The sequence below is a fragment of the Alexandromys fortis genome, unplaced genomic scaffold (assembly GCF_014885135.2).
Source record: "Alexandromys fortis isolate MF-2015 unplaced genomic scaffold, M_Fortis_MF-2015_v1.1 scaffold_139, whole genome shotgun sequence".
NCBI classification, from domain to species: domain Eukaryota; kingdom Metazoa; phylum Chordata; class Mammalia; order Rodentia; family Cricetidae; genus Alexandromys; species Alexandromys fortis.
Window position 1 is genome coordinate 142269 of NW_026068020.1, and position 12231 is coordinate 154499.

Here is a 12231-nt window from a genome sequence, read left to right on the forward strand (position 1 = left end):
GATGTCCTTGAAGATGTTGAAACACACGCTAGCATTTTACAGTAGGGATGACTGCCTTAATGGCATCAAAAATGACCCTAAATTCAAACTTATATCTGAGAACTTGATTTCTATAAAGTTCCTTGAAGGCAACTGCCAGCTGATCAATAGTTAGAGGAGCTATCACTTCCCAACCCACCCACTGTGGTGGGTGGATCTTTGAGAGCTTGTGCAACCTCTACAGAGCCTTCTTTGGTGTCTGTTTATTTTGTGGATAGCTAGACTTCATGCTGAAACACACTACTCAGCCTGCAGTAATATAACCATGGGTGTTCATTTGGCCGCTTCCATGTCTGTGCCCCACTGGAATGCATGTCCACTCCAGCCACTCTTTGGCTGTGTCATTCCACTAGTCTCAGAGCACTGAGCTCTGTCTACCCTGATGTCCCTGTCCACCTCCAGCAGTGCTTCTAGATGCCCCCAAGTCTATCCCCTGCTCCCTTGTGCCCTCCTCCAGAGGCCCCAAAGTAAATCACTTCACAAATGGCAACACTCTTCCCTGACTTTCCCTCATGCTCCCTCTGCTAGTTTCTTTGGTCCATACATGCCAATCTATTCTCCAAAATGCTGTTTAAAATCAGGTATATGGGGCACCACAAGGACTTGGATTCTCTCTAATTTCCACCATCAGAATCAGCACAAGTCCTGTGAGTTGCCCTAATTCTCACCCATCCACCTGCCAATAGGAATAGCTGGAGATGGCACCAGCACTCGGCACATAGGTCCTCTGGTGCGCCCCATTCCACTGTGCCACCAACTCCATCCTTAGATGTTCTCTCTTCACCCAATGTTCCTGAACACATCCATCTATAGGACCTCCCTTCTTGAATCTGAATGGGTGCTACACCCCATGTCACTCACCAGCTCCCTATTCTGTGTCCTCCAGGATTACACTCATGGTCTTGGAGGGGATCATTCACCTGTTGTGAGACAAACCTTCTGAGCTGTGCCTTCAGAGACTGCCCTAGGCCTCCTCTGAGTACATCTTCTGCATGGTCAGTTAAGCTGGCTTCCCAGTCATCACTTTGATCTGAGGCCAAGGAAGGCAGTGATGCTATCTATAACAGGGAGAATGTGCGTCAAGGAGTGTGAGCAAATCTGTGTTCTTCGTGTGTGTGTCCGTGTGTGTGTGTGTGTGTGTGAGTGTGTGTGTGTGTGTGTTTATGGTAATGTGGGCTTAGTAAAGCAATCACACAGGCAAGCCAAATCTGAATATCTCACTCAATCTCAGGATCCCCTAATGCCTATGCCATTACACTCATGCATTCTGGAAGGCCACAGCCTCATCAATACTTACTTGCACTTCCAGGGTAGAAACATGAACTAATGTTCTTTTAACCACTCAAGGATTAAATCCAGGGTAGAGAGAATGGACTCATTAATATGATAAGAGGCATAACCCATCTACATATAGCACTCTAGACTGGGGCCACTATCACAATATAGATTCTTAAATCCTGATACTTCAAGTCCATGCCCGTTCTTCATAATGCACCCAAACTGAAGTGCATATGTCTTTCCAGTTTAAGACGGGGCAGGAAAATTAATTTCCTTCCCTGCTGCTTACAGCAGGAACCAAGATAGCTGTCTGACTTCCACCTGGGGCTACTGACTGCTCCCTGTTCTCCCCTCAGCTGACACTTGACCCTTCCTATTGGCCTGTGGATCTTTTGCAGGTGCAGAAGGATGAAGGGAGAGAACATCACCAAGGTCAGCACGTTCATCCTGCTGGGCTTCCCCACAGCCCCCAGGCTGCAGTACCTGCTCTTCCTCCTCTTCCTGCTCGCCTACCTCTTCGTGCTGGTGGAGAACCTGGCCATCATCCTCACTGTCTGGAGCAGCGCCTCTCTCCACAGACCCATGTACTACTTCCTGGGTTCCTTGTCTTTCCTAGAGATCTGGTATGTGTCAGACATCATCCCCAAGATGCTGGACGGCTTCCTCCTGCAGAGGAAACGCATCTCTTTTGCTGGTTGCATGACTCAGCTCTACTTCTTCATCTCCCTGGTGTGCTCAGAGTGTGTACTCCTGGCTTCCATGGCCTACGACCGCTATGTGGCCATCTGCCATCCCCTACGCTACCAAGTCATCATGACCACGGGGCTGTGTGTCCAGCTCGTGGCCTTCTCTTTTGCAAGTGCTTTCACAGTCTCTGTGATCAAGGTCTACTTTATCTCCAGCGCCACCTTCTGTGGCTCCAACATCTTGAACCACTTCTTCTGTGACATCTCTCCCATTCTCAAACTGGCCTGCACTGACTTCTCTACTGCAGAGCTGGTCGACTTCATTCTGGCCTTCATCATTCTGGTGTTCCCTCTCATAGCCACCATCCTATCCTATGGGCACATCACCCTGGCGGTGCTGCGTATCCCTTCAGCCACAGGACGGTGGAGGGCCTTCTCCACCTGTGCCTCCCACCTCACTGTGGTCACCTTCTTCTATGTGGCCATGCTTTTTATATATGTGAGGCCACAGGCCATTGATACCCGAAGCTCCAATAAGCTCATCTCTGCTGTGTACACTGTCCTCACACCCATATTAAACCCATTGATTTATTGCCTAAGGAACAAGGAGTTTAAGGATGCCCTGAGAAGGACGCTGGGATTGGGTCACACTCTATAGTAGAACATTACATGCTCTAGAATCTAATTTGTTGTGGAAAAAGTTTCTTGTATAGCACCTAATGTTCTTTCAATTTTTTTTATAAAATTCGGTACAAATATTGGGTTAGCTACAGTATTGAGTCTTCATCCAAATATGTTTTCTCAGAGAGGCTCAGGTAACTTGCTACTATGTAGATCAGGTGTTAGAGTCCACCCTTATTGAGCCCCTCTGCTTTAGAAGAACCACTGTGGTGGTTTCTAGGGCCAGAGAGTAGCCTGGGTGTTTTGAGGGTTTTATGAATGTAATCACGCAGCGCTTAACACTTTCACGTTCTGCTTTGGTTCAGCATCATACATTTGGGTCTTCCTGTCTTTGATGGTAGCAATGAGTCATGAGTTGTTGCTCAATAGTATTCACATATATGTCAGCATGAAGTTCTATGTTTTGTTATTAGCTGACGGTATTGTGGATGCTATCAGGATGGTAATGTTGCTATATGCAATCCAGGCAGTCTTTTGTACTGATATCCCTGCAGCTTGGTGAGCTACACAGAACTGTATCTAAGCCAGACCTAGTTACATAGAGGAACATGAAGAAACTCAAGATATGTGTGTAGCCAGCTTGAGTAGAAACTGAAAAACAGTTTTCTAACCTCTATGTGCCAGATTTCCTCCAAATAGCAGTATACGACAATCCCAACGGTTCCAAACCCGGTCCAATAGGTCGTGGTGCTTATATGTTTCAGTTCAGCCTTTCTTCTGGGCTCCAAAGTTAACTCAATGTGGCTTAAATCTGCATCCTCCAAATATCCCATCTTCCTGCTTTCTTTCCCGTTACTATGGTAAAACATTTTGAGGAAAGTAGGTTTACGTGACTCATAATTCCAGGTTACAGCCCATCATTGCAAAGACGTCAAGGCAGCAGGGACAGGAAGCAACTAGACACTGCCACTGTACAGAGCAGAGAGAAGGAATGCATGTATGTTTGTATTCATCGCATTTCCTCCCTTTTATAGTTTAAGATACAAACCTAAGACACGACCCCAACTCAGCCTGATGTAGAGACCCCTTATCAAGACTCCATCCCAGGTGCTTCAACCTTGTGTGTATTAGCAGTTGAAACTAACCATTACCTACATAAAGGATGGCATTTTAGTAACTTACATCCATTAGTGTGCAGTCACCCCACGCGAAATGCTGACTGTCTTCCTTGGTGACAGGTCTCACAAACTTAACGCTACTTAGGAGCTATACCAGGACACTAGGAACAGTCACCTCACCGTTTGTCTGTAATCTCAATGATTGTCCTGTTCCCCAACTTCACAGACTTGGGGTTTTAGGAAGAAAGATTTAAGATTTCAGTCACTGAGCCCTCTGTGGGGCCAAGCTTATGTTTCCTTTCAGATAGCAAGTTTGTTGTTTTGTCCAAATCAGGAGCACAATTCTGTTTATTAAGTAGACCATTCTCACAGAGGAGGCTTGGAACAGAGCTGTGGAAAGTACTAGGGTTACTTCTCAATGACAGCCATGGCAGATGCAGCTCAAAAACCTGCCTTGAGGTTGATTGACACACGTAAGCCTCATTTTAATGGTGGCAAGGTAACACTGAGGCAAAGGAGAGGAGTTTGTCCCCCTGAGTTCTTCCGATGACAGTCCCACCGTGCCTGGGAAGTTCTGTCCCGCCTACAGGTTGGTATTGCAGTTCATCCACCGCTGTAAGTGTGTGGACATTTGCTGATTTGTCCCTAAGGAGTATGACAAATGAATGCAGGAAGCTTCATGGCTGGGCTGCCTTGGGTCCTGAAAGGTCTCCCTTTGCTATTAACTTACCTGGGGACTGAGGGTCCAGTGCACCTGACAGCCTCCTTCTGAGTCTTCAGCACAGGAATATATGGCTGAGGACTGTCTAGCAGAATATGTTACAAAGCTACACCATGGGCCTCTGCTTCTGATTCTCAATAGAAGGCTTCTCCACACCAGGCAGGTTCCTGTTGGCTGCTGTGCCTTAGACAGAGAGTCCTTAGATACATTCCACTCATGATTTCTTTATGTGTGAGAAATATTACACAACCTCTGGAACTTAGGTACATAATAGGTACACAAACCAAGTATGTAGTGATATAAATCATAAATAAATTTATTTCTTTAATCTTGGTATAAAAGAATCCCCCATTTATTAAAGAAAGGAACAGACTTGTATATTTAATCACAAAGATGAGGTTATTTATTTTTACACAAGGAATGAAATCTTGATTGAATAATTAGTACTGAAGGACATAAAGATTCTTCAACTGATTATTCAGTTGATTGATTTCATTATTTATAATTTTCAATTTCTGAGAATGCAGTTTCACATAATTAAGTAGGGACAAAATGGCAGAAGTCACACTTAGCACCTTTCCATAAACTGTTGGAGGAAATTCTTGGTTTCAAGACAAAATCAACTCAACACTTTCTAGTGAAACTCAAATCAGTGACTCAAACAGAAATTTAATAAATAAAACATTCTAACTCAATACAATAGAAAGATAACACTAATTTGATTCTTACAAGCTGAGGAATAACAGTAGGAATACATTAAAAGACTTTGTGTTCCATAATTAAAACATTGCGTTCTAAGAGGGCAGGAAAGTGTGCTCTGACAGGAAAAACACTGCAGTTCATAACATATGTGGGTCTGGAACCTGAGCCTGCTGTTTCTTTGGTGTTGTGTGGCATGAGGACATCCACAGTACATGGTATTCGTGTTGTGTTCAGAAGGAAGGATGCAGGGAGGTCACGTGATTCAACCCAGGCCAGAGCTGTCAGCCACTCTGGGTTCACTGTCCCTTTAATTTGTGCTTAATTCATTGTCAATCATGTTCAGTAACTTTAGTCTTTCATGATCTCGATGCTTGGTTGTAGAAGTTTGTCTCATAGAGAACTTAGGAGAGAATGAAGAAATCCATAAGATAGCAGTCTAGCTTCTGAGACAGACACCCAGGCTGGAGTTGGAGAGTGCAGGAGTCAGATGCTCAGGCATGTGGGGAGACAGCAAAGAAAGGCCACAGGCTCCAGAGGCTAAAGGGCAGGGACAGCCTGCTCCACAGGCCCTGATGCAGCTCATTACCAGTGTGGGCAGCTTCATCAGCTGCAGGGGGTAATTGGGCCCAGGAGACACTGGGCTCCAGCTAAAAAGCCATAGCAGTTCTTCCCTATACTTGAGGAGCCCATGCCCTAAGAATCCGTCTGAAGCTCATCCAGCCACTGCAGACAGCCTGGGAGTCACAAGCCAGGAAGGGGCTCCTCCGTGTTCCCAAGTTTCTCCAAGTGAGGCTTCCACACTCCCAGGTAGGATGAGTGCTTCTCAAGCCTAGATGGACCCGTGCTGTGATTTTAGAGTGTGTTGTATAATGTGCGTCATAGAGGATCTATGTGTGCAGTGAGACAGAGACCTCAGCTGCATGTCCACACAGAGGCTGGGGCAGGATTCACCTGCGCAGTCACAGCACCCAACATGAAGGCTCACAGTACTGCATCAAAGAATGTGGCATCTGTAAGTGCTATGCTGAGTGGTCATCTTTGGACACTGCAGTGAGTGTGTATTGATGGACACAGTGTGAGTACCCATCTATGAGCGCTGTGCCCAGTGTGTATAGTTTAGTAGTGTGCTTAGTCTGATGTATCCCTGTCCAGGGTTTCTGTGCTGTTTGTTGATGAGTCCTGTGTTGAGCAAGCATTAATAGATGTTGGTTGGCTAAGAATCAATCAATGTTGTGTTGAGTATGGATCTGTGAGAACTGTGCAGAGTGCAGATTTGGAGGTCCATGCTGAAGGCATAGTTTGGGGTGCTGTGCTATGTCCTCCCATCTAGCAACACACAGTCTCAGTCAGTATCCTCACCGCACTGAGCACATCAGAGCACATCTGCTCCCCACCATGGCGAGGTCCTGTGCACTGGTTCTATCAGTTACGATGGTAGCTTCTGAGCTCACAACTACAGGTTAACATGGGGCACGACCCTCTCACAGACTCCCATGGCACCTCCAGTCTGCAGAAATCTTCCTGTCCGCTCTTGGTTTCTTGCATGGACCCAAGTTTGAACTCTGTCCATGCAAAGGCAATTATCTGGGGCACCTGGCAGACTGGCTTGAGATGAGAGAACCCCCGGTCTCCTCATCAGATCCCGGGTAGTCCCTCAGTCTCCACAAGAACTATTAAACCCAACATGAAAATGCATTCTCAGACAGTGGGGACCTCAGATCAGTGGGGACAAGGGAGCCAGCAGGTGACAGTCACACTAAGTGGGTGCAGCTGTGAGCAGGTGCCTGGGTCTACCCCTCTCATCCTGATAGCATGTTCTATTATACAGACCATCAGCCTTGAGGGAGCTGAGAGGGAGGTCCACAGTCTGCCAGTCTAAAGGGATTCCAAAATAGGAAGTCTGTTTGAAAGAACACATAGCCATGGCCAAGGTACAGGTGAAAAGGGCCATGCTGCTCTAAGGGGCTCAATTTGCAGATCAAGATTTTGCCTAACCCATCATCCATCATTAATTAGCTCATCCACAGTGAACAGTGGCCATATCCCAATGATAAGCACAATCTGTGGGTCTTGTCCTGGAGACATAGCGATCCCTGGCAAAAACCAGTGAAATCTCAGGCAAAACCCTCTATGCCAATGTCTGCCCTAGAAGCTTGAGTGCCCATTTGTGGCCATTCAGCTAGGAAAAGACACAGCCTTGCTCTGGATCGTGTCCAGGACCAGATGTTGCAATTGCAATGACTAGACCCTTACTGAGTTAACTTAAAGGGGTGTGCTCCGGATGACATTGTAAGTGCTGCTGAAGTCAATTCTCAGCATTGAGCCACACACTAACATGGCAATGCCATGAAAGGGCTATGTTACCGAGAGATAACCCATAGCTGTGATAAGTTTGGGTTCTAACAGGACACCTACGCTTGGTGCCAGGAATCCCCATCCCAAGTGCAACCCTTCCCTGTGCCATGGCTTTCCTAGCTGTTTCTTTTTCATCCCAGAACATTTCTGTGAATTCCAGGCTTGCTGATCAGACCTACAGACAGCATCCAACAGATATCCAACAAGCACAGCACATGTCCCCGAGCAGAGATGCTCCTAGACCCGGGGCAGCCACAGTGCTCTCTCTCCACGCCCCATCATTGCAATGTCCTAGTCTTCACTTCCTCTCTCTTTGCTGCCAGGATCCCAGGGACAGCCATAGGACCAGAGCCTGTGGCTTAAAACGGCAGATGTTTATTTTTTCAAAGTTTGGAGGACCCAAACCCAAACCCAAAGTGTGGCAAGGTTGTTCTTCCATCTGACCTCTGGGGAGAACACTCCCTGCCTCTTCCTGTGTCCAGTGGCTTGAGAGATCCTCAGGTCTATGGCAGCATGGTTTCAACATCTGCCTGGGTTTTCATATGGCCATCCCTTCCTATATGTCTATTCTTTGCTGTCTTTCAGAAAGTCATTGCCATTGGATTTATGAACCACTAAAAAGGAGGTCAGAAATTAGTGAAATATGAGTCTGCCTTTTGGCCATCGTGTGCATACCATGATAGCCAAACGGAAGTAGAGGACTCCTTTTATACTGAAGGTCCAAACCTCCTTCCTGGGGCTCCAATGACACAACCTTCCCAGGAGATACTGTCCCTTCCCAGCAAACATGTAAACACTGATGTCAGCTGGACACCTAGGAATTTATTTGCATGAGGTTTTCTTTTGCACACCAGAATTCTAGAGCTGGAATTCCAAATTCTAGGGCTAGAATTCCAGGGCTATGGGGAGCACCCTGAAAACTGCTTCCCCAGACTAATTTGACCCATAGCCTGTAAGCCTGTAACTGGCCGACCATCAGCACCGGCATAGTTTCAGCAGCCTGAGCAAGCAACTGTCCACCGCTCTAGTCTGCCTTCAGATTTGGTGTCCAACTCATCTTAAGCGCTGCAGCATAGCTGGCAGATACACAAGCCTTACCGTGAGATGCCAGAGGTTATTCATGGACAGCTAAACAGGAGAGGCAGGAGCTGAGCAAATGCAGTTATCAATGGGGTGGCGGGGGAGGGGGGAGAAAGCAGGAGAGCAGACACAGTCACTGGCCCAGAGGCCTGCAGACACAGTAGGATAGGACAGCTCCCAACCTGCAGCTAAGGGAATGCAAGTCCAGTGCTGTCGAGTTGTACGATAAGCCCCACAAGACAGTCTTCTATCCTAGAGCTGGCACGCGTCTCAGTGTTTGCAGAAAATAGGTCTGTGCCTACCTGGTGCCACTCTACTACCTTCAAGAACAATCTGAGGATGTGGGGGCCTCTCCTAGGCCCAGACCTAGCCTCCTGAATGAGGCTCTGGCTCCTCTGTGGATGTGAGCTGGTGGGTGTTGCCTCCTTTATAACTCCATGCTCAGGATCCCTAGTTGGAGGGGCTAAGGCTCCTGACATCCCTTTTGCCCACCAGTTCCCCAGGATCCTGAGCAGCCTCTGGAACTCCTCCCCCCACCCCCCGACATGCACACACTCCCTATTTAGTTCAAGGGCAGCTTGTTTGCCTGATATCCAGATCTTGTCCCAAATCTTTCTGTCTGAGCTGCAGGAATCTTGGAGGCTTACACCATATGCATTCATGTGGCCACCTCTGTGTCTGCTCCCTGTCCACCTTGAGTAAGGCCTGCTCTGGAACTCTTGTCCGACTCTGTCAGTGCTTCTGAGACCTGGGCCTAGTCCCTGTTCCCATAAGTGAACTAGCTTCTGTAAGTTGTAATACTCGGCCCTAGTTTTCTTTGATTCCCTTCACTGTTGGAACTGCAATAATAGGTCAGCATTTGCCTCAGGGAACCCCGGCTGCACCTCAGCTTTCTATGGCCACAGCTCCATCCTGCCTTATCCTCACTTCATGCAATGTTTCTGGCCACACCATGAGGCCTTCCTGCCTCAGTATGCATGGACTGAAGTACCTTGTCTTCCTCTGCAACTTTCTAACCAGTGTGCACAGAACTGCAGCGGTGGCCCCAGGGCGTATCGTTCTTTGTCTGCTGAGACAAACTCTTCCCCCAAAGGGCTTCCAGGAACTTTCCTAGACCTCCTCTGGCCGTGGATTTTCTATTTTAAAATTAAGTTGACTTCCCAGCACTGCATTCAAATTAAGCCTGCTTCCTAGACACCACTTTTGTATATAGTCAGGATAGGCGGCGATGCGGTTATTACCTGTGGGGTGTCAGGGTGTGTGAGCAAATGTGAGTTCCTTCTGGGGGAAGCTGGCCACACTTTGGAGACCTCACTGAGTCACAGCAGCAGCCTAGACCATTACACTCACATCTCCAGCATGGCAGGAACACAGTCCTTTCTGTCCTCTTGCGTCAAGACTAAGGAGCAAAGCCTTGGCTATATTCACCCCTACAGGGTAGCGCACACAGCCCTGTCTATCCCGGCTTTCTCCATGATAAATGTTTATGATAAAAGTAGAGCAGAGAAAACACCAGCTTTGGCACCTCTGATTCAAGGGGAATACATATATACAGATATATGTGCGTGTGTGTGTATATATATATGTATATATATGTGCATATATATAAAACAAGTATTATCATGCTTGCCATGATTGAACAAGGGGTGGATTCTGATGGTGGCTGGAAAAGCCAATACAAGCCCTTCCTGAATACTGAACCCAAATCCAGCAGCACAGCAAAGAACCCCATTCTTTTTTTAATTTTATTGATTTTGATTGAGCTCTACATTTTTCTCTGCTACCCTCCCTGCCTCTCTCCTCCCCTTCAACCCTCTCCCAAGGTCCCCATGCTCCCAAATTACTCAGGAGATCTTGTCTTTTTCTACTTCCCATGTATATTAGATCTATGTATGTCTCTCTTAGGGTCCTCATTGTTATCTAGGTTATCTGGGATTGTGGTTTGTAGGCTGGTTTTCTTTGCTTTATGTTTAAAAACCACCTATGAGTGAGTACATGTGATAGTTATCTTCCTGGGTCTGGATCACCTCACTCAAAATGATGTTTTCTAGCTCCATCCATTTGTTTGCAAAATTCAAGATGCTGTTATTTTTTCTGCTGTGTAGTACTCCATTGTGTAAATGTACCACATTTTCCTTATCCATCCTTCAGTTGAGGTTGTTTCCAAGTTCTGGCTATGACAAATAATGCTGCTATGAATATAGTTGAGCACACGTCTTTGTGGTACAATTGAGCATCCTTAGATATATACCCAAATGTAATATTACTGGGTCTTGAAGAAGGTTGTTTCCTAACTTTCTGAGAAATCACCACACTGACATCCAAAGGGGCTGTACCAGCTTGCACTCCTGCCAGAAATGTAAGAGCATTCCCTTTTCCCCACAACCTCTCAGAAACCCATTCTTAACTCCAGCTAGTTTCCTGATGGGCCATGTAGGCTTCCTACATCTTAAATATCTATCCTCAGTAGTTCCCCTCTTGCCCATCCCCTCTTCATTATGCACCCAAACACAAGTGCATTGGTCTTCCCAGTTTAAGACCTGACAGGAAAATTAATTTCCTTCCCTGCTGCTCACAGGAACCAGGATCGCTGTCTGACTTCCACCTGAGGCTACTGACTGCTCCCTGTTCTCCCCTCAGCTGACACTTGGCCCTTCCTATTGACCTGTGGATCTTTTGCAGTTGCTGAAGGATGAAGGGAGAGAACATCACCAAGGTCAGCACGTTCATCCTGCTGGGCTTCCCCACAGCCCCCAGGCTGCAGTACCTGCTCTTCCTCCTCTTCCTGCTCGCCTACCTCTTCGTGCTGGTGGAGAACCTGGCCATCATCCTCACTGTCTGGAGCAGCGCCTCTCTCCACAGACCCATGTACTACTTCCTGGGTTCCTTGTCTTTCCTAGAGATCTGGTATGTGTCAGACATCATCCCCAAGATGCTGGACGGCTTCCTCCTACAGAGGAAACACATCTCTTTCATTGGATGCATGACTCAGCTCTACTTCTTCAGCTCCCTGGTGTGCACGGAGTGTGTACTCCTGGCTTCCATGGCCTACGACCGCTATGTGGCCATCTGTCATCCCCTACGCTACCAAGTCATCATGACCACGGGGCTGTGTGTCCAGCTCGTGGCCTTCTCTTTTGCTAGTGGCTTCACCATCTCTGTGATCAAGGTCTACTTCATCTCCAGTGCCACCTTCTGTGGCTCTAACGTCTTAAACCACTTCTTCTGTGACATCTCTCCCATCCTCAAGCTGGCCTGCACTGACTTCTCTACTGCAGAGCTGGTAGACTTCATTCTGGCCTTCATCATTCTGGTGTTCCCTCTCATAGCCACCATCCTCTCCTATGGGCACATCACCCTGGCGGTGCTGCGTATCCCTTCAGCCACAGGACGGTGGAGGGCCTTCTCCACCTGTGCCTCCCACCTCACCATGGTCACCTTCTTCTATATGGCCATGATCTTCATGTATGTTCGACCCCAGGCCATCGATTCCCGGAGCTCCAACAAGCTCATCTCTGCTGTGTACACCGTCATCACGCCCATGATGAATCCTTTGATCTACTGTCTGAGGAACACTGAGTTTAAGGATGCTCTGAGAAGGACCCTGGGCCTGGGTAATACTCCTCAGTAG

At 47.3% G+C, this 12231-nt stretch overlaps 2 protein-coding genes across 2 annotated transcripts; both read left to right on the forward strand.

Moving 5' to 3' along the window:
* Positions 1–1725: 1725 nt before the first annotated feature.
* LOC126514296 (olfactory receptor 6B2) lies at positions 1726–2661 on the forward strand. Its single transcript, XM_050163103.1, has one exon. The coding sequence runs from the start codon at positions 1726–1728 to the stop codon at positions 2659–2661; it is 936 nt and encodes a 311-aa protein (XP_050019060.1).
* An 8631-nt stretch (positions 2662–11292) lies between these two features.
* Positions 11293–12231, forward strand: LOC126514295 (olfactory receptor 6B2-like). The gene has a single exon (XM_050163101.1). It carries the CDS (start codon positions 11293–11295, stop codon positions 12229–12231), a length of 939 nt encoding a protein of 312 aa, XP_050019058.1.